Raw genomic sequence first — 23,163 nt, forward strand, 5'->3', positions numbered from 1 at the left:
TCCCTGAGTACAGTTTCAAGGCCAAATAAGAGCTAGCACATATGTAAATATGTGCAAATAGGAACTCACTGTTCAGTTACAAAAACCTACCTTCAAAAAAAGGTGACTAAAAGTCTGTTCATGGATCACTCAGCAGCACAAGTTGACAGGAATGTGCACAGTACAAATGCTACTTATATTTGCATCACTTTCAAGAATCCCCATCCAAAATAAAGACTTTTTTAAAAGTATATTTTAATATATATTTTTGTATGTATAAATAGAAAAATATCTGACAGAAATTCAGATCTCTGACATCTTCTCTCAGCATATTTCAAATATTTCCCCTGTGTTGCTGTGTTCATAATTCAATTACACTCATAAAGAAACACACCAATATGAAAGTTAAAACCACCATTTTATTTTTTAAGGAAAGTTAACATATTTAGCAAGAAACTTGTAATTTTATAATACAAACAAGTTTTCCACACCTATACAATCAATTCTACAGTAGTATCAGCAATACATAAAGAGTCACTGAAAGGGGTAAAAGGGAAAAATAGGAAAATGGGAAAGGAAAAGAGGATAAGAGAAAGAGAGAAAAAGATCAAAGAGGCAAAAGACAAAAAAAAAAAAAAAAAAAAAAAAAAAAAAAAAAAAAGAAGAGACAGCTAAGTTGTACATAGCACACTGTAGGGAAAAATGCTAATTTTGGACAAAGTGAGATGCCAGCTTTTCTGCCATCATAGCAAAATGTAAAACCCAGTTCTTTAGTTCCATCTTTCCAAAAATGAATAAAAATAGAGAGAAGTAAAAGATATTTCTTCTTGGGCAGCAAGACAAGAACTTGACAGGAAATCAGGCTGATTTTGCAGGAGAAAAGTGTCATGCATTTACCTATAATGCTGTGGAAATTGCAGGACTTGAAGAAAGTTGTTCTTGAAATCTGAAAGGAAAGCAATAATCTGACTAGTACATGTGCTGTGCATGTACCACCACTACCCACCTGTGCTACAGCAACACAAACATCTTACAGCATAAGGACATTACACTTACAGAACTTTGATGCACGTCTGCTCCCCTGCACATCCCTGTTAGCTGTTTGTGGAGAATGAGAAGTTCCTTGGCATAGATACCACCCCTATGAGAATAGTTCTAACAGGATAGGAGTCACTAATGTTGCTCTTTATATTACTCATTTCTGGTCTGCAAAGAAAAGAAGATAGAGAGGGACCATAGGTAAAATGAAAAAAAATCTACTGTTCTGCTCTTTGTCCCTTTACTGAATTTTCCCCAAATTGCGTATCAGGAAGAGGTTACAAGCTTCCAGACACAAAAGCCCCCATAGGAATAAAATCATAATTCACAAGCAAAATTGTAACTTACCAGTATTTCAGTATTGTTGTCTGCACAACATTTTGGTGCAGATCATTCTCCCAGAAGTCAGCTGTTGAAGGGATGATTGTTCCACCAACAAACTTGGTTCCTTGGAGTGCCCAGATGTTCACTGATGGGCTCCCACACAGTCAGATTCAGGTGCCTGCTGTGCTTTTATGGAACTTGTTCTCACAGCAGCCCAAAATAGGTGTGTTTGGCTTGAATAAAGCTGGGTCTGATACTGGACAAATGTTCACTTCTAATGTATGCTGTCAATTAACTGTTTAAGGAAATGGCTTAAAGTGGTAATTTTACAGGAAACTGATGGGTAAGTTTATGCAAAATTCACCAAATACTCAAATAATCAACTTTGACACATCAACAAATTGCCTGGATTCAGCAGAGTAGTTGATTCCATCCATGCCATTGCAGACTCCTGCTGTTAACAAGGTTTTTCCAGTGTTGCACAGCACCAGCTCACATCCTGTCAGAGTGGAAAGGTGTGTTCTCACAGCCAAATACTGACTCCCACATTGTTGTTTCTATTATGTTACCCTGTTTGTGTGTGAGATTATTGGCTGGGCTCAGGTACCATCTCGAATTCTGGCTGCAGTGACACATCAGTCACCAGATGAGACAGGCTTGTCTGAGAGGAAGTGCACAGTGGATTGCTCTGCAGCCGAGGAGCAGAAGTATGACATACCACAAGTTCCAAACCTCTGCATTAAATCTGTGCTCTATACCAAACAAAGACAACTTTTATGTTGTACAATCATAGAATACAGAGAATTGCCTTTTCAATCCATGTAACAACAAAGATGTTACTGAGACAAATATCATAATGAAAATTCTGAGATTATCCGGGGAAAAGAACCCTTATTTTGAGAGTTTTTAAACCATAACAAGTGGTGACAGAGACACTTCAGTCCATATAATGGGAATAGTACCTGTGTTAATGAACAAAGAAATATGGAACATATTATACCACACTAGATTATACATGGAAGAAAAACTGCACCTTTAACTGTTTGTTAGATTGCAAGGCTACTTGTGCAGCATGCTGATTTATTCAGAGCATTCTCATGGTATTTTCATTCTGTTACATGACTCAGAACTTTTCACAATGCAGGTCACGCAGCACTGAGGTTCTATTTCAGATCAGTAATGGTAAATACTTATTCCTGATTCTGTAAGGCAGATGTAAGATCCTAGGACAGGAAAAATCGCGAGAAAACCTGAGCTTAACAGTGAGGAAATTTAATTGAAGTTATCTGGGGAGGTTTTTCCATCTCTGTCCTTGGAGTTTTTCTAGACCAGACTGGACAAAGCCCTGAGTAACTTGGTCCGACCACAGAGCTGACCACTTTTTTACTAGATAAGACTAAGGACCTCCTGAGGTCCCTTCAATCCTGAATTATTCCTGAAGTACAACTTGAAATATAAGTACATATTAATCTATCAAGTGACCTCTCTTTCCTCACATAAAAAGCAACATTAAAAAAAAAAAAATCACAATTACTGCGTAAGAAAAAGGGCAAAAATAAACCCCAACTTTTATAAATACAACATAAATTATAAAGACTAAAATCTTTATTTCTCGCAACCACTTAGACACCCTTTCCTTTATAAATGCTCATTCACAAAACATGTTCAGGCTACTTAGAGTAAGAACAGTATTTTTCATGTTTCATTTTTGCTCAGAACAAATGCATATAATGAGAAAGTCTATCCAAGTGTTAGACTATTTCATACATAAAAGGTATCTTGAACTGTCCAAATAATTTTGGACAGTGTGTCAAAACCACATTGGATACTCTGAGTGGTATAGGTATCAAACATTTCTAAAACTAGAATAGTTTCCCTGCGTAGACTTGCACAGCAAGGCAACATCTCAGTAAATTTGCAGTAGCACTTTCCCACATCAACTACAGTGGTGTCAGACGGATAGAAGAAAGAAGAATCAGCCGGAAGATAACTCCCCTAGCATGGCCAAAAGCTGGATAATATAAGGCTGAATTATTTTAAAATGAATGACTACTGTCATAAGCAATACTAATTTTGACTTCAATGTATAAACTTAAGACATAGGAAAATAGGATTGCTTTCAGTAACAGAAAGTAGCTTGTTTTTGCTAAATACTGGTGGGATTTGATCAACCTGGCTAGCAGTACCAAATAACAAGAGCAAATGAAAACAAAATTAACTTGTCTCACAAAGCTCCCATCATTAGCAAGGTGTGATCAAGGGATGATAATATTTTAATTTTTAACTTCGCCAAAGCTGCTTCTAATTGAGTTTCTTCTCTCTTATTCCACCAAAGTAAAATTACATTTCTTAGGCCTGTCTACTTGGAAGGTTAACCCTTCCTCAACCCAATCTAATGTCATAATCAAAACTAAAGATGATCTTATTATTCACTCTTTTACTTGCTGAAACAAAACTAATTAAATTGTTTTCCTGTTCAGATGCAATATTTTGCATTTGAGTATCAGTAAGAAAAAGTAAAGAAAACTTGGATTTCAGAAAAAAAAAAAAAAAACCAACAAAAACTAAATCACCCAAACAAAAAAATTACAACCCTGCTGGAGATTACAGATAATGTCTTTAACAAGAGCTACTGAAGAAGGTTAAGCTCATATTTGAGAGATGAATCTCCAAGTCCTATTCCAGAAACTTAGGACAAATGGACAAGTAGTGACCCAAATACAGAACACACTCACCAATCTGGTGTCTTGGCTTTCCCCTCAAGCAGCAAATTGAATTCTTGTCAGAGAAGGAACCTAATGAGCGCAGCCACATCTCGCCCCAGCCCAACTGCTCTCCCTGAGGAAACGAGGGACCCTTGGCCAGGGTGGGAAAGAGCTGATCCCATTTTGGTTGTTGTGGGTTTGTAAACAGGCCAAAACACCGAGTCAAATTTCATCTGAATCCACAGTTCTGCCATGACTCAAATGTTAATTTTCATTCTTCCCCCACTTCAGTAATTCAGCATGAGCTGAGGAGCATTAGCAAGAGCACTGCATTAACTGAGTTGCTGCTATCAGTGACCAAGAGCAAATACAGATCAGACTGACAACAGACTCCAGTGCCCTCCTGCCCCTAGATGTTTTGAAAACTAATTTAAAAAAAAGGCATTTATTCGTTAATGTAATTGATGAACAAAAGACAATTGTAGTTATATAAAAAGGGAAAAGCCCTCTACCTTCGGAAATAAAATGACTGTAGAAACTTATTTCACTTCTTTTCATAGGTATATGATCACTGTGTGATAGTCACAGTTTCCATTGTCTTCTAAAGTAAGAGATATGAGGTCCAGGGATTCCAGTACCTGAGAAATATTACTATTTCATAAAAGCTGTATTATGTTAAAGAAACTATTTAATTTTGAAAAATATAGTAACTTTCTTTAGTAAGCTGATAAGTAACCTGATACCATGAAGAATAAACCATTATTAGCTTTCAGTACCACCTCCATCCCTTTCAATGGTCTAAAAATTTTTTAAAAGAAGACCTAACCACATGTGCCATCCAAAGAAAATAATAAAAATAAAGTATAATGTCAGATCATACCCTACACCCTGCTAAGGTACGTAACAATATCACGTTAGTTTTCCGATAGCACATATAAATACTTATTTTTCTTGAAGAAATCACCAGTTACAGGCATCTGAAAAGAATACCAGACTACAAAGAAATGCCTAAAGTATAATATTTTATGCTAAAGAGGTCCTAAAAAATAAAGCAAAAAATAAAGGTGAATATTTACCTTGTAAAAGACCTTCTCAAAATAGGACTGTAAAGTGTAAACCCATCAGCTTTCCATACTTCCACATAATTTACTGGATATAAGATTATCAGAGATTTTGCTAGAAATATTTTTTTTTCTTTTGGAAAATATCTTTCTGCACAAGAGATGCTTTTCTGGACATGTAATTTTTTTTCCCAAACCTTAGTAAATACATTTGATACTTTCTGGATATACACTTTTTTAAAAGGGCCCTTTTTTGTTTCCATTAATCCCTTGATAAAATGCAGGATTATTTAGAATAAGAAAAAATATACTCTTGTTCAAACTGAATATAAAAGACAAAAAGCATTAAAAGTTTTAAAACCATTTGATTTTGTTTCTGTCCTTTTGATTATATAGGTACTCCATATTCAACTATAGAATGATAAAAAAAGAAGAAAAAAAGGCACTTAAAATTATTAGTTCCTCGGTGGAAATCTATGTTGCCAGTATGGTCTGAGGGGGCTGATAGGCACAGATGTATATTGCATTCCCTTTTAGATTTAAGTCCAGGTAGCTTGAAAGCATTAAGAGTCTGTTGCAGAGCTCCTGTAAAATTCTTTCTTCATTTGCAAACACTACATCACCGTGTAAGTGCTATGAGAACTCCCAGGATGCAGAGTCTGCTGCAAAGACGTGAGATAGAATGAAAAAAGGAAAATACTTCCCTCTTGCCTACCTGTAGGGTAATAAATCTTGGGTGTTTTTTGAGCTCCCACCTGAAAGCCCAACCCCAGCTGGCTGTGGGTGGTGTTATCAAAACCCTACAAACACTGGTTCCCCTGTACACAGCCCACCCTGATCATATGCACTGATGGCGAGTCTGAATTTCCTTCCCCTCTTCAGACGACACAGAAGAATCATCTACTGCTGGGGATTATTTTAGCTCTTCCTGAATCATCCTATCTCCACACTGAAGAGGAGTCAAGGATTTCCTGTTCATTTTCAGTGTGCATTACGCCACTGAAATTATACCTTTTCTCTTCTCAGCATGCTTGAGATGAAATTTCTGAGGACAAATAAAGAACAAAGTACCTGTCCCAAAGAAGTCACGCTAGAAGCTGATGATGCCAAAATGGCAACATAGTGGAATTCATCACTGTTTGCTCAACAACACATATCTCTCCTCCACACACAGTGCTGTACAGGTTGAATTGGCACAGAGTCCAAATTAAGAAATCTGAATAGGGAGATGACGAACAAGATGAAAAAAGGGGCACTTTGATAAGACCATCTGCTGATAGAGGAATATCCTCTCTGCAATGGCCATGATGCAAAACAGTCTCAAGCTGAAGAGACAATGGAGATGGAATACACATTAACTTTGATAAAAGGAAGGAAAAAAAATTAACAACTTTTAAAATTCTAGCTGTCAGTGGCCCAAGAATCATGTGTTTAGCTTTCCACTTAGTGTGCAATTGTTGGAAGTCATGTGTCACCATGGTATCCTCCTGTGCTGAACACCCCACTGCTGGGGACCTGCAGCTTCTTGCCTAGCATCAAACACATTCGCCTCTAACCCAGAAAAGCCCTGCCTGGTCAGCTCCTGGAGCTCTACCATTTGTCCCGTGTGACCTGATTACAGCTTTGATCCACGGCCAGAGCAGCCATCTGCAAAGTACTCAAAGCTCCAGCAAAAGGCGGCTTTGATTTCTTTTCAGCGCCTTAAAAGTGCTCATAAAGTCACCTTGAGCACACAAAGATGATTTCTCTTTCTCTTGTTGATGAGATTTCACAGATGATCTGATTAGAAAGTGTTTGGTACTGGGCTGCACTGCCAGGGGCAGGAATGATACTCTTTTGACTCTGTTTCTGGCTTTTTCCAGATTCTCTTACTGAATGGAAGTTTTTAACCTAGTGTGCTTCTCTGGTGGTTTTGTCATGAAGCAGAAAGAAATTTCTAATGATTTCTGCTCTGAACACCTCAGGCTTTCACATGAACGAAATGTCCTGAAAACAATTATTTCTCATTTATCAGCAAAATATTCCCCCTGCCTATCTGTGAGTGCTTTTCCCTAGCCCGTACAGACACATGGGGAGCTCATGTCTGTTAAGGGTTTGGATGTGCTTCGTTAATGCCACATCCTCAATACACCACAAAAAGTGTTTCTGAGGAGAAACTCAGTGCATTCTTGTTTGTTCCACAGCAACAAAGAAATGTAGAAAATAATAATTTAAAAAAAACCCTATCACAAGGCAGATCCTGAATTTTACCTCAGTATAACAAATATAGCCAGGCCCTTATCCACACTCTTTACTGGACTGCATTATTGCAATGACAGGCTGGCTGCACTTAATATCCTGATTTAAATCCATTCTACCTTTGTGATGCTGCAACAGAGGTCAAAAATCCACAAATGACTTCTGCTCCAGCCATCCCAACTTCTATGGTAAATTCAACTTCTACCTTTTCTATAATATAATGAGCATTAGGTTTTCATACTGCATGGAACAGCAACTTTGAGCGCTCAATACCTCAGTTTTTAGGATTGTTTCTTGAAAGATGAGTGACCTGCATCAAACCTCTATATTAAATCAGATAAAAGGGAAATTCCAATTCACAAGTCCCACATTCTGAGTCTGAATGAGAACAAGCGTTCTCATTGAAAAGCAGAGACACAATTTTCAGCTTTGTGCAAGGACTTCCATGACAGGTATTTCCTGGGAATATTTTCCAGAGCAGGTTGTGAAAGGATGAGAAGAGGGATATCTACTTTATGAATCCAAATAAGACTTAGACATCTGAGCAATGCAGAGAGATGGCAAGACCTTGTTGAACATTTAAACAATGCTGTAAACAGAGAGAAAATATTTCCTCTGACTCTCCAGCTTCCTATCTCACACACACAATTGGAAAATAGAAAAATACCAGGTCCTTGCTAATTGTTCTGGAACAATTAAAAGACACTGTCACAGCAAAATTTTTCTCTATAAAAATCACTGTAAGCCTGAATTATGCCAACAGTTTTCTCACACATTATAGTCAACACTACCTATATACCGGCTGCATAATAGCTGGCTGCAGGTATGAGATCCTGAATCAAATGCTATCCATGGAAATAGGAGAACTACAAAAAACCCTAAATAAACTAGACTTTATCCACTCTCAGTACAAAGGACACCACTACATTTGCTGCTTGTGAATATCAGTACACAGAATTTTAATGATAGTCTCAACTCTGTTTAGTTATGCATGGAAATTATTTCAGGCAACAGTGTCACAAGAATTTTAGCATATCTGTAAATTCCAATAAGATTAATTAAATTTGGATACAAATGTAAAGTAAATTCTTAAATGCTTTCTCAAACAGAAGTTCAGCTGTCCCAAATTCTTACCAGGCTGTAGCACAAATTAAACACAGAAATCCCACATATTTCATAATTCAGAACTTATTTAAAAATACACATACTTGTATACAGCATATATAAATGTTACACTAATCTTGAAAATTTTTATATAATCTTAATTAGAGTGTTAAATAACATGCTTGCAATATTGTCATATACAAGTGATCATTAATCTTTTTCAGAGAAAAGAGTTTTACTTCACAAGTTTTATCTACATAAGTTCAATAGACACCAGCCATTAAATCAGTATATATAAACAGCCTGCTTACATGCTTTGAAAGTTTTACTACAGCACAGTGGTTAGAAAAAAACCCCACAAAACACCTATTTCAAGAACAGTTCTAACCTCTTGCCTTCACTTATAAGTGGAAACAAGCTGCCACACAGTTCAGCAGTAAAGGAAGATAAAGAACCGGTAATAATCCTTGTGCTCCTCACATGAACTCCAACAAAGCATTTGAATGAGACTTTTAAAGCTGTAAATTGTCCATCAAAACACAGAATAACTTTTGCTAATCCTTGTGCCACAAATTACTAATCCATCTGGAAAGCTATTTTTGGCTTGTGTTTACAAGGATCTAAACATCATCAGACAGAAAGACAACTGGGTTAGTAGCATGCAAAAAAAAAACCCCAAAAAAACCCAAAAACCTCTGAATACAAAACCTGAAAAAACCAGAACCGTCAGAAATAAAACTCTAAAGCAGTTGACCAGAGAATAAGTAGGATTTGCAGAAGTACTTACAGCTTTCAATCTCCAGCGTGCAGTTCTGCTCATCCAGCGGATATCTCCGCAGGTCCATCATACAAGCAGCTGTTGTTGTAATTCTGGGAAGGAAAGAGAAGAGTTTCTTAATGTGAACATGGTTAATGTGTCTTGTTCCATTCTTTCCTCCATCACACTTTGGTGAAAGAAGAAACTGTATTTCTGCTTGAGTGATTGTCCAAGATTGAAGCACCAAGACATTTCCTACCCCCATCTGAGTAGGAGCTGCCTCTGGGCAGTTTTCCTTATCTCCTGTTAATGGGCCCATCAATGTCTCCCACACGGCTCAGAGATAACACTCTCCAGGAGCCAGTTCTGTTTAACAAGTGATTAATGACACACCTCATGACTCAGAATAACATCAGCCCATTGTGGGATGCTCCGCCCAGGGGGAGGAGCCAGGCATTCCCACCTGGATAAATCGGAGATTTCTAGACAGATAGGCAGCCTTTCCACAGGTTTCTGAGAAAACACAGCAACCACATCTGCCATCCCAAGAGGACGGCAGCCACTCCAATTTGGACTGCTAGTAGCATGCTGGCCAGAGGGGTGTCAGGTTGTATTCTGAATTTATCTGTGGTCTTCCTTTTGTATCATTGCATGTATTTTTGTCTTTTTTCCTTTTCCCAATAAATTGTATTTCTGACTTGGAGTCTCTCACTGGTTTTGCTTTCAAACCAGAACAGTGATGCTCTGTTTGGTTTTGCTTGGACACCATGTCTGCTGCTGCTTGTAACCAGCACTGTCCCAGGGAGGTTCTCCCAGCACAGCTCCCCTCAACACAGGTGTCTGCTGCTGTGTGCTAAGCACAGCTGGCTGGCCAAAGCACCTTGGGAGCCTGCTTCCACACCATGAGAACAATGAGAGCATTGGGAAGCAGCCATTGGTACAAGCTTTCTTCAAGCTGAAAGGCTGACTGAATGAACAAGCTCAAATTGTAAAATCCAAGATGATGATCTCCACAATGGGAGTAGACGGAGTGCCTACAGCACATGCAGACATGAAGACATTACAGGATCAGTGTCTTTCCAAGGTATAAATGAGAGATTGGGTGACAGTTTTCTTCTCAAAATCCTATCTCATGTATGAAGTTTACTACTGGCTTTTCACAGTAGATATTTAGAATGTTCAATAAGAGTTCAAAAACGTCTTGTATATTCTTTGTTCTGATGAAAAGACTTCAGAGAACTCTTTCATTTGATAGGTCTTATTCTTTCTCTTGAATACCTAAAAAATGTTCATTAGTGGCAGAAAATTACAGTTGCCTGGTCAAAATTCACTCAAAATTTCCTGTAGCAACCATTCCTGCAAAGCAGAAATTAAGAATCTTCTTAAGTTTGCTTACTGTCCTATCTTATTGGTCTCTTGGAGAAAAGAAACATCTTTTGGCACCAAGTTCTTTCTTCTTTCCACATAGGTGTACTCACAGAATTGCTTTGGAAGATACGATGTTTTTAATCAGTGTATTTTACCAGAGATGCTTCACAAGAAAGCTGCTTGGAATGGGACAAAAGCATAGGGAAAAGGTTCTTTTGGTGCCTCTCAGTGAAAGCCTTCCAGCTTTTAGCAAAATCACACTGCTGGGGAATACATGTGTTCTGATAGCAAATGCAAATGGAGCAAGCAGCAGCACGTATTGGTAAAAAAAATTCTTGGCAGTTAATACATGGTTTCTTATTTTTAAATTTAAAGAAAAATCAAAGAAATTGACCTGTTCCAGTAACAATATAAGACTGATTATTTTGGGGCAAACTTCAAGAAAGGTAGAGTGAGACCAGAAAAAAATTACAGCTCATGTTTTTTGTTGGGTTATGTTTGGGTTTTTTGTGGGGAGGCTTGCTTTGTATGCCTCAGTATTTCCATACTTACCTGTATATTACAGCCAGGATTTTACAAGAATTTTGGTAGGTCACAGGGGAAAAAGCAGAGCACAGACTTACAGCCAAGGTTTAAATGCACAAAAGAGTTATGGTAAAAGCTAAGCTGGTTGACTACTAAGTTTTGTCAGAGCTTTCTCTGCACTAAACATTTCCTACCAGATCCAAGAGTTCCACACAGACACAACCCCCAGCCTGTGCTACCCTCTGCAAAGTGTCTGTTCCCACTGGTGGACTGGAGAACTCACAACTGTCACACATTTCCAGAGGATTTTTGGTGCAAAAAAACCAAGAGAGGCTAAAGGCTGCAGACAGTTGGAATAAAAGCTGTGTAGGGAACATAAAGAAATCACTAAAGGACACAATGCCCTGTGCCTTACCAGAAGGTAAAGAAAAAAAGTGGCACAGTAAGGAAAATGATTTGCAGAGTAGGGATTTTATCAAGTCAAAATTTTGAATAACTGAATGCATTTAATTCAACTTGCTTGTCCCTTCCTATCCATAATGCAAATCCATTGAAATAAAATCAGTAGTCTGTCCTTTCTTCTCCTCGTACCTCCCTCATATTTTTAGCCTGGCTTCTAACATTTATAGTAAAGTAGAAAAAGTTCTCTTTCATCTTTATCATTAATTAAGCAGAAAAACTACCTTTGGATAATTCTTAGTGGCTCACAATTCATGGTGATTAGCTAAATCAAATTACCAAAGCAACAGAGTGCAAGAATTACCACCTTGGAATACTTTTGAAGGCAAAAGACATGACCCACACCTTTACAGACAGAGGAAGAAACAGTCCATTTTAGAAGTAGGGAACACTTGAAACAGGCCCAAAGCCTCTCCCCCGGAGCAGAGCTGTTTCAATTTTCACAGCAGAATTAAAAATATTTTTAAACAGCCTGTACTAGTGCAAAAAATATAACATTGTGTTTTGCATAAAGTAACCTTGAGAACAAACAGTGAAAAAGTGAAAGCTTTTAAAAAAACAACACTGTGACTCAAGGCACTGCAGTCATTGGGGATGATACAAATAACAGGACTCAGAGAGGCACCACATGAAATGAAACACATCACAGAACTGTTTCCCTCATACACTCATCTTTTCATCTGTTGCTAAGAAAGAGAAACCTTGTGATATTTTATGATTCCTAACAATGAAAATGAGTTTTCATCTTCCTCTTTTATGAACTATATTTTGACTGTAGACTGATTATGAAGCACAAAAAAGAGCAAACCCTGAAGCACCACTAAACTGGCTAAATAAAGTATTATGAAGTAGATCTAGAGAAAACTTCCCATGTTAAAAGAAGCACAACTACACTGCAAAAAATATGCACATAACTGACTTGCAGGGAAAATAAAGTTTGCTGTCAATAATTCAAAATCATTCAGATAAATTCTGAGAAAGCTGAAAATCTGCTCACCTCCAAATCTCTGGAGGGTTTGTGATTCAAGTAAGAGTCAGAAATTCTCACTACTTCTTTAAGAGGCCAAATGTGAAGGCCATAAAGAACTTCTTTAAACACTTCCAAACTTAAAGTGAGGCAGAAAATAATACCCCTGTTATTATACTATCCCAGAAGTGCTAGTAGGTCTTATTTTTCCGTTCTATGCAGGCAACAGTTTTTCAAAATCCCATAAATTTTGCTTTTCTGACAAGTTCAAATGGGATTGGAAATTCAAAATAGCAACTTAAACAGTTCTGACATCACTAGTGAATAAAAAACAGCACTGGAAGACAGGAGAGCAATGCTAATGCCATTTGGAGATGGACAGAATCCAATTCCCTCTTGGAGCTGCAATGGCTTTGCAAAGCTGTGGAGAATAAACAGTAATAGAAACTTATCTCTGCCCTGGAAGGAAGCAGCCCTGACCTGTAATTAGAGGTTTACAGACACACAGGAATTATGAGCAAGAGGGTGACAATTTCAGATGGCTCTCCTGAGTGATAGCACAAGAACTCTTCCACACCTTCCTCTCCTGTTCCAGCTCTAACAGACCATGATTCTATGGTGTCAAAGAAGGAGCTGAAGCCCAAGAACATACAAAAACTAATTCTTTCTCTAAATGTATGCATACATATTCTGTTGAAACCAGAGTGAAATTCTGCTCTGCTTTGTGTATCTGTAAGCTGACTGACTCCCTATTAACAGCATCAGGAGCAATCCAAAGAACTCACAGGGACAACAGACTCAATCTCTTTATTGAGGACTTTATAAGAATTCTCTGTGTGTGGTGAATGAGAGTCAGAAACTCTTTAAATTAGTTACTGAAATAATTTACTGTAGCTAAACCCACTGTTCACCTTTGCTTCTTGGAAAAAGTCCTCATGCATGACAGCTGGGAATACTTGTAACAGCAGCAGCCAGCAGAACCAATTTTAAATACCTGGAAATTCTGGGAACAAATTATCAGTGAGATAAATCTCTCTCCTGGATGATAACATTATATTTAAGCATATGTCAAGGTTGGTAGACAAACTAACAGATCTACTTTTAAACAAAATAAACTTATTGCTAATTAGAGAGTTTACAGAATATTTCTCCTTCTGTTTATTCACAGAAAAGAAAAGTTTCCCTTGTGTGGTCATAGGTAAAAATTTGTCTGTAGGAAACTCCAAACAATAATGACATTTATAAAACTTCAACATTAAATCTAAAAATTCAGCTACTGAATTTTTTCAACTATAAATCCACTAAAAACTTTCAACTGTAAACAGCATATAGAGTCTCAGTGTAGTTTTCTAAGAACAGAACAGCTGTTAATGCTACCTAGAATCTGTAATATGGTCTCTTCTAATACCACTGCTCAACATTTCCCAAGTATTCCAACCTAAGTGCCAACAGCTCACTTTTCTTACTCCATTTGGAAGCAATGAAATGTAGATATTTCCCCCTTGTTTCTGTAGTTGCAGTCCCTTAGATAGTAAGGTGTTCTCTGAAAGCACTATTTGTCAAAGCTGAAAGGCATAACCACAATACAAGTTAAGAATACAAAGCATATTATACTAAAGCATTATCTAACTGTACTACAAGACAGGAAACATCTTTTGAAGCTGATAAAACACAGGGAGTCAGAACCCACACAGAAATTTCGTCCTCATTAAGTTTTGTTGCTGCTGAGATTATTGGTAAAAGAAGCATACCAGATTTTTAAAGGAAACTAAAATCTATATGCCTCTGATCTTTCTTGGGAAGATATTCTGCATTTCTCTGCTGAAGTACAGCCTATTGTGCCATCTGCATGCCAGAAGGGAAGAGTCATGGAAAACCAGAGAACTGGGCTCTTATTTCATGATAAAATAATTCTGTCACAGAAGAATCAGAATTTTGCTGCAGGGTTCCATTCCATCTTCTGCTATATGCTATACATGTAGCTCTATAAATTGTTCTTTAAGTGAGATAGCATTTCCTACTATCCTGTCACTGTATCCAAAATTCAGCCATAGCACCATCATGATTTAAGTCCTTGCAAAAAGCACACATCACACTGCAGTAAAATCTTCTGCTACAATAACCTCAGCTTTAGACTGAACTCATTCAAACCTTTCTCTGAAGTAATAGGTTCTTCTCCAGGAAATAATACCTACATAAAATGGCAGAAAAGCTCAGAGGAGCACTTCATAATTTTAATATTTTATCACTGAGAAATGTATCCTTGTCTTTCAGCATTCACTTCACTTCTCCCTTTCAAAAGAAATAAATAAAAGGGAGTATGCTGAAATACTACAGGACTCACAGAAAATGAAACAACTTGAGCATGATCAGCAGCACGAAACAAGCAACCTTGGAATAAAGAGTTAGTACATCTCCTCCACCTGTCCAGAGTTTATAGTGCTTTTGCTTTACTAGCCATCACTGAAAATGTGAAAGTCTTACTTTCAAATATTTCACAAAACGTGCTTCTTATTCTGGTTGGGAAAATGCATGTCTACTTCACTGCATGTCAGCATTGAAATAAAAAGTGCATTATTTCATTTTCTTTCTCTTAAAAATTTAAATTCTTACCATCCAATTCACACTGCATAAAATAAATCATATATACAAAACATTTTTAAACCAGTTTTTCTGATATTACACCACATTAAATACAGACTCAAACTAGGCAAGAGAGCTAGAACTTTTCAAGGGGACACATGGATCTGGTGAGTTTTTAATCAGTTCTCACCACCTAAAATAACATGCTTAGCTCTAACAAGTACATTGCACTGTAAACATACCCTATACTAACAATTTTTATTGCTGACACAACCTGCACCTCCCTCTGTTAGTGAGGAGCTTGTGCTCTGGATAATGAATTCACACAGAAGCTGCAGCCACTTGATTATGTTCTTAATCCATGGCTTTTGTGTATTTGATTTATCAGATGTATTTGCTGTATCAGATTTCAGGAAACTGAGTGGAAGGTGTTTTCACTGTTCTGAAGGAAATAAGTTCTACTTAAGTTAAAAACTAATGTGAAAATCAAAACAATCTTCAGTAAGAAGTTTTATGATTGCAGCTTATTTAATAATAAGTAGTAAGATAAGAGCCCAAAGCTCCCATTCCTCTGGCTTTTGTGAGTCAGACACTCATTTCCCACAGGAAAATGTCAATAGAAATAATAAATGCAAGTGGAGTCCTAATAAGCAGTATTACTCCCAGATCCAAAAAGGTGGGAAAATTAGGAAAAAACCCTATGGCACAGAACAGAAATTATTAAGTTGCTTTCAACAACGTTTACAATAAAGCAGTAACCCATGCAATTCTTACAAAACTCTGGAACAAAAGAAAAATGAACTCTCCCTGTCCTAAAACAGGAGTCACACTTTAAAAATGATCAAACAGGGGGACAGGTAAGAGTCAGCATGAAGGTGAGCTGCAAGAAGCATAGTAGAATACCAGACACAGGTTATTACTACCTAACTCAATTTTTATTAGATATTTTTATCCAACACAGACTGGAATGCAAATCCTGCCTCTGTGTAGGATTTCTATTAGACCATTTACTTTCTAAGCCTTATCCCCCATTAGACAATCTACTATATACCTTTGCATTTCTAGCAAAAAATGAAAGCTCACAAATATTTCCTCTTTTCTGCTCTGAAAGAACTTCACTGGTGCTAGTAATGAAGTGTTTGCTCATCTTTCTTCTATTTTCTGTCTATAGACAACCTGACCTTCCTTAAAATGCATCAGAAACCATTTCAGTAGCATGTCAAAGTGACATGGTACACATAACCACTATTTGCTCACCACAACAGAGAATGAGTAAGGGAAAAATCCTCCTCCAAGCAGATCCACAACGACATCATTATGTGTCAACCCTGCTGCCCCAGTTACTGAAACTTTCTAGAGAACACTGCACTAGGTCACCTCTATACATGACCAAGTCTTATAAAAATGTAGATTTTTAAAATTTTTATAAATTTTTTTTTGGTTCTGCTTTTCCTGATGTCAGAGGATGACGTTCTTCCATTCCTTCCTCCCTGAATAGGTCTCAAACCAAACTGTGATTCACCAGATACTCAGTTTAAAAAAAACAGAGCATGCCAAGCCATCTCCAAAAGAGCCACAGGTCTGTGTCCCAGGGAAGCACATCCTGAACAACCTGAGCCACTGCAGCACAGCCCCCCCAGCTGGAATGTGCTCTCTGCTTGCCACAGAGTGCTCCTGCAAAATGCATCTCCACACTTACCTCTGGTAACACATCCTCTTTCATTCTCTGAGAGGTGAGCCACTATCCAACAGCTGCAGAAAATAATTTTTTTTTAAAAGAGTTCCCATGAGAACTGGAAGCACATGCAGTTGCTAAGCTCATCAGAAAGAGAATGATGTAGCCAAAATCTTCTCTGTCCCCACCTTCCCTCTCCCCTCATGCATCTTGGAGGCTTGAAACAGTGCCACAAGCAAAAGAGAATGAGAAAATGTTCTGTTTTGTCCAACTATTGGACAAGCTGATTAAATCTCCTGTAATCATTCAGTAAAAAAAATCAAATATCCTTGTAACTGAATATTGTCACGAGATCACTATCTCTAGCTTTGCAAATAAATATTTCAGCTTATTTCTGATATTTAGGGCAGAGTAAGAGACACATACTCAAATACATTCATTTTATCCCACTGACATTCTTTCAAATATCACTGTAATATCAACTGTCAATAAAGGCAGAACACAAACAAATAACACACACGATCTTAAAGCTCCAAGGCATCTGAAAGCCCTCAGACTTTATGTCTGCTATGCTAATGTATTACACTACCATTGGCTAGATTAGCACACTGACACTAACATCTTAGTTTGCTTTTAATTTTATTGGATGAGCATTATTTGTAGTTAGTAGGTCATAATGCTTCATCCCCCTGTGACAATAAGGGGATGGGGATGGTGAAGTGCACGGGTAGATTGTGATTTGTTTAAAAAAAAAAAATTCTGCAGCATACAAAAATGTATGTGTGTGTGTGTGTATATATATATATATAATGATATATATGTATATATGTATGTATGTGTATCTCATTTCTGCTGGTAAAATAGAAGGTAAGATAAGGGTTATATTCCTGTGAGACTGTCCATACTAGGTTTATCTTGCATCTACAAAGCCAGTGCACATAATCCTAATTACATGCATTTTTGCATATCCTCACCTGATCAGCATCTCCAGGGGCTGTGTAAAATCTTTGAAAGGGAAACAATAAGAAACCAGCTTCCCCTCCCTCTCCTGCCCCTTTCTTCTGACTGCAAAATTCATGACTTGATACTTTAAAACCGTATCTTTCAGGACTCAACTCAAAGGAAATTGGAACCTCTGATTAGAAATCAGGGGTTTCTTCCTATATACAGTGTGTCTCAAAGTATATGAAAGCATGGTTTAAAACGAAAACAAAAATAGCTCTGAAACACAGAACAATTGAATCAATTGTGCAGCCATATCAGTTAACACTATTAATTCCATTTTGTGTTCATAGTCATCGTAAGTGACAAACAACATGAATACATTCACACACACACAAATACCTAACAACATAAGGCACATATGCTTCTTCATCATACTTGATGAATGCCCTTTCTAACTTTTAGGGCTTATCCCTGCAGCTGTATTATCCTTTTTTTTTTTGCAGCCAAATACCATTTTCAATCCCTGCCAAACAGGGTAACAATGATTGGGTGACAGTGATTGCAAAGCATCTCACCCAGTTTATATCCTTGATTTTACACAAATCTTTATTGCTAATAATTCCTGAATTGTACTTCACTACTGCATCACCCAGGTTATATTCAACACAGAGAACAGAAGCTGACCACAATATTAATGTCACAAGACCCCAATTAATACCTAGCACCCATCTGTAATTGCATTCCTAAGAATTCAACTTTTATCACTGTTTTTATCTAATTTTTTTACATCATTTGATTTACTGATTCCTGTAGCTGTTAAAATAAACAATAAAACTGCTGTCAAACCTATCATCCCAAGTGGTTTTAGGTTTGGCTGTTTATTGCAAAAAGTTACCATCATATGACGGCAAAAATGTAGTAAGTATAATTGGACTGGATTATTCTTTTTTTTCCCCACGATGCCAGCAGATCACACACACTGCACACAAAGAGATCATTGGCCAGTTTTAAAAAACTGTGTTTGATTCATGCCCTGAGGAGTGTCTACACAGCAGCACCAAGGGCCTACTTCCAGGTATTGGAGTGGTACAACTGACATAATACATAATGACCTGGAACATCACACAGAATTAAAAGAGGCACTGTAAAATTACAGATAAGCCCTTGGGGGAAGGTTTGAAGGTTCTTTTGCAGCAACTGTTATGTCCATAGAGAGGTGATTACTGAGTAGTGTTGAGTTTTTCACTTAGGAATGAAAGCATTTTTCTCTAGAACAGGGAGAAATTTAGTGGGTCAACAGCACTCCAGGTAGTTAGATACCAAGAATAAGAGAAAAAAAACCCCAACCAAATGCCAAAAAATATACGTATAATAAAATGTACTTTTGATGCTGGTGTTTATGTTAATGCTGCACCATAGCACAGTACTTCACATGGCCTCTTGCACAGGTACAGGACTGCAAGACCTGTAGATCCAAGTGTCTAAGCACTTTACAGGCATCAGACACTGGCACCTCACAAAACTACAGACAGGCAGGATGAAGACATTTTTAAGACAGAATGAATACCTTCAGTGTCAGAACCTTAACTAAGGTTCAAATCTTTCAGTCCAATGTGGTTAATTACAGATACTTTCAACTACTTTTCTCACGTTTGCTCCTCCTCACCTGCTTGCCATGATCTACAGAAAGGCCAACACTGCACTGCTAAGTGGGGGGAGGCAGTATTAGCAAAGAACAGAGGGCAAGAATCTCTGCTGCTAATTGCTTTTGAATTGCCTCATTTTGCTTTAAGTGATGTTTTATTGCCAGAATATTTGTTTTGGTTGTATCAAAGATATCACATAATTTATTCTGTAGAATGGATGCTTAATTAATATTTTTAAAATACATATTATTTACCAATTAAAGGGTAAGTGCCTGTATTTAATCCCACAAGTTACCTAGGCAGATGTCCATGTATACCAACCAGGACACCAAATCCCGCACAGAGTAAATAAGATCTGACCAACATGGCCAGCACAAATACAGATAGTGGGTATTCCAGAACAACATTTTGAATTTATTGAAGATAAATCACTCACTTAAAATCACAACCAGAATTCTTACAAATGGCTACAATTTATTTGATGATTTTTTATTAAATTATTACTTACAAAGCACAGATGAAAGAGACAAGTATGTAAATCATCCTCAATGTGCACACTAAGAATTAACACCTAGGGAAATAAAGCTACAGATCTTCACCCTTCACTTGAGCCCAGTGTGTCCAGAATGTCAGTGGGACTTCTCCTGCCCAATTACCAGCTGGATCTGAGGCTGTTTAAGGTGTCTTGAACAAATCACCTGTTTGCATTGTAGTTATATACCTCAGCTGAACAACTACTCCCATGTGAACAGCATTTAATTGACGAAATAAATAAAGATTTAGGAGATATTTTTAGGCCTAATTCACAGCAAATAAGTTTCAAATTACAAATTTCTATTATCATCAAATGACTTTATGTAAGGCACTTGCAGAGAGCAGGAAAAAAAAAAGACAAGAAAAACACATACATACAGATGACTTTTTATATAAAATGTTGTAATAAGGAACTGGGAAAAGAAGATCCTTCTTATTTATATAACTGCTTTAGGATAGGTCTGACATGAGCAAAATATGAACAAGCTTACTCTGCTCATTTAAGTCTTAAACATTGCTATTTTTCCTGCCCAGGCTAATCTGCAAGTGGAGATCTGTGGGGAAAACCCATTTTGCAGCTATATCTGATCCTACTTCCTCTTTTCTCATTTCTGACATATAGATCTACTGACATGCCCAAGCCAGTACAATTATTTTTTATATTGACACTGAAAAAATAAATTACTTAGAATTGCCTTCTATTACATTCCAGATGTCATATGTGGCCTCAACACTCTCCTCATCAATTTTGTTAGGCTTGTATTGCCCATTTCATATTTGGGACACCAGGTACTCTTATTGCTTTAATATATTATTAAAGCAGCAGAAATATTATTTTGAAAATGGGAAGCCATGTTCTCCTTCAACATTTCAAAATCCATACCTACATCAATTCAAGTCAGCTTTAGCTAAGAGTTTATTGGATGTGTGAGAGAAGCATAACAATGAGTCAAACCTAATGACTAAAATTAACAAGACATCTAAGTTAACTCCAGCCATCCTTCTGGGATCCAATTCCCAAGGGCTGCATCTCCTCCTGAGCCAAAATTAGGATGCTCAGTCACGACCTTTCTCTTCCTTATCCTAATTTCAGAAAATTCGTACCTTTGTTCCAAACAGAAACTGGAAAACCACCCAACAGACTTCTGACATATCAGCTGCATCATACTGGCAAGAGCTGAAAGCTTGAGAAACTATGTAACACACTGAATGCTGGAAATCTAAATAGAAAATCTGGATAGGAAATATTCAGTTGGTCCTGTTCTGTTTATGAAATGAAACCTTTGAAAATTCTCAGTAAGTAAATCTCAGTGGCCAGAATACTAATCCATATACTGCAAAAAAAAAAAAAAAAAACCAACAAAAAAAACCAAACAAAAAAAAAAGGGAGTTTCCCCTTCATTACCATATTTTCCTATAAAAAATTATTTAAAAAATAAATTAAATCTGTATTTCCTTAAGACAAGCTTTAGAAATCTTACCAAGGTCCCTCCTTTTCCATTCTAAGGCTAGTTAGATCCATCAGTTTCTGCAAAGCTATTTGCATTTATGATCAATAAAGCCATTAGATTAGGGAGATACGTGACTCTGACCTGCCAAACAGCCCAGGATGATGCTGTTCACAATCCCATTAGCAGAGAGGGTGTGACCCGAGGCAGATTAGAATCAGTTGAACTCAGACTCTCTTCGACACCCTCCATCTCAAAGAGTCTGAGTTCAACTGATTCTAATCAGAGTTTAATCAGGTCTCAGCTTCCCATAGACTTATGCAGACAGTGGGGATCACTTTTAACATTCTGTACAGCCAGAACTGAATTTTAACACTTCACACTGCACTGAAAGTTAAATCAATACATGGGCTACACATGAAGGATTTCTTTGTATTGTGTACTTATATAATTTAATTTAGAAGACATGTCCACCATAGCTTTTTCTGTTACCTTGTCTTTACATGTTTCTTTTTTTCTCCAAGAAACAACTTAAAACTAGTTGAGGTAGATGAAAAGTCAGATGGAAAATATCAGTCCTACCCAACACAGCAAACATACATCTGATGAAAAATTAAATGTTTATCTCAGATATGTCAGACCTGTCCAGGACTTATTCTTTCAATTCAGGGAATTTTTAAAGTGATCATTTTGCTGTAGAAAGTGCACCTTTTTCTTTCTTTTTTTTTTTTTTACCAATCTCTAAAATTACTCCTATGCTTTACTTAAAAGTCTTTTATACATCAACAGTAGGACAACACATGCTGCAACTCAGTAAATCAAATTCAGAGCCTTGGGCAGCATTTACTTGATTAAATGCACAGGTGCTCTGAGGTGACTGCAAACACCGGCATAAAGCAAAAGCAGCACTGGCACAGCAGGTTGAGCACAGAGCCACCCCTGAGGCACAGCACAGAGGTTGGTGGCTGCTGTGTCCCCTCTGCACATCCTCAGCCACTCCTGAGCCCAGGCATATGAGCAGTGGCCATCTAGCCCAGCCATCAGCAAAGCCCACAGAACCACGGACACGTCAGCACTGCTGTCACTCACATGGTAAAAAAGTCATGCTGGTTTCCACTGTCCACCTGGCAAGACCTTTTGACTTTCTTAATGTACAAGGATAACACCAGCACAGTAACAAAACCAGCACTCCCTCTATGAGGCAGAGTGTGCATGGGAAATATGCTGGAAGGGATTTTTTAGAAATAACTACTCAGCAGCAAAGTCTTAGCAGGGATGGGGACTTCGAGTTGGTGGTGCCTGCAATATGAGGTCAGAAGGAGAGGATGCTGTGCAACAAAACAGACACACACTTTTATGGGCAAGCAGGTTTCCCAGGAGACAAACATGGGATGATGCATGAAAATTATCTGTGCCATGTTTTAAGAGGGTAAGACAATTCTCTGTAAGCCAATCCAGCATTTTTCTCATTTCCCAGTACACCTTCTCAAGTACGCAGTTAAATGCTGTGTTAGGAGAAACATCCATCTGTTTGGGTTTTGTTGGGTTCATTCAAGGTTTTTAATTGTCAAAACATATCAGTATTTTTGATACAAATTTACTTTCAGATATTTCACGCATTGGCCAGAATTCATCACTACTGTCATGCATTAACCATGTTCACTTAACCTAATGCTAGAGCCATTGACTCTGCAAAATCTCTCCCAGGTGGTAAATCTCATTTCTAACCATAGACCAGAAATTTAGTGAACAATTTCAGCAGTCTCATAGCTCTCCTGTTAAGGTTAAATGTTTTTCTCCTGCTGCC

General features: G+C 37.5%; 1 protein-coding gene across 6 annotated transcripts in view; it reads right to left on the reverse strand.

Annotated features, from left to right (window-relative positions):
• Nucleotides 1–23,163, reverse strand: part of GABRB2 (gamma-aminobutyric acid type A receptor subunit beta2) — a 135,961-nt gene that overhangs the window by 52,620 nt on the left and 60,178 nt on the right. For all 6 annotated transcript variants that reach the window (XM_030284135.4, XM_072935392.1, XM_032750871.3 and 3 more), the window contains one exon: nt 9,237–9,319. In XM_030284135.4, coding sequence (XP_030139995.1) covers nt 9,237–9,319 — 83 coding nt within the window. The remainder of the gene's footprint in view (nt 1–9,236; nt 9,320–23,163) is intronic.

Source organism: Taeniopygia guttata, chromosome 13, assembly GCF_048771995.1.
Source record: "Taeniopygia guttata chromosome 13, bTaeGut7.mat, whole genome shotgun sequence".
Classification (NCBI taxonomy): domain Eukaryota; kingdom Metazoa; phylum Chordata; class Aves; order Passeriformes; family Estrildidae; genus Taeniopygia; species Taeniopygia guttata.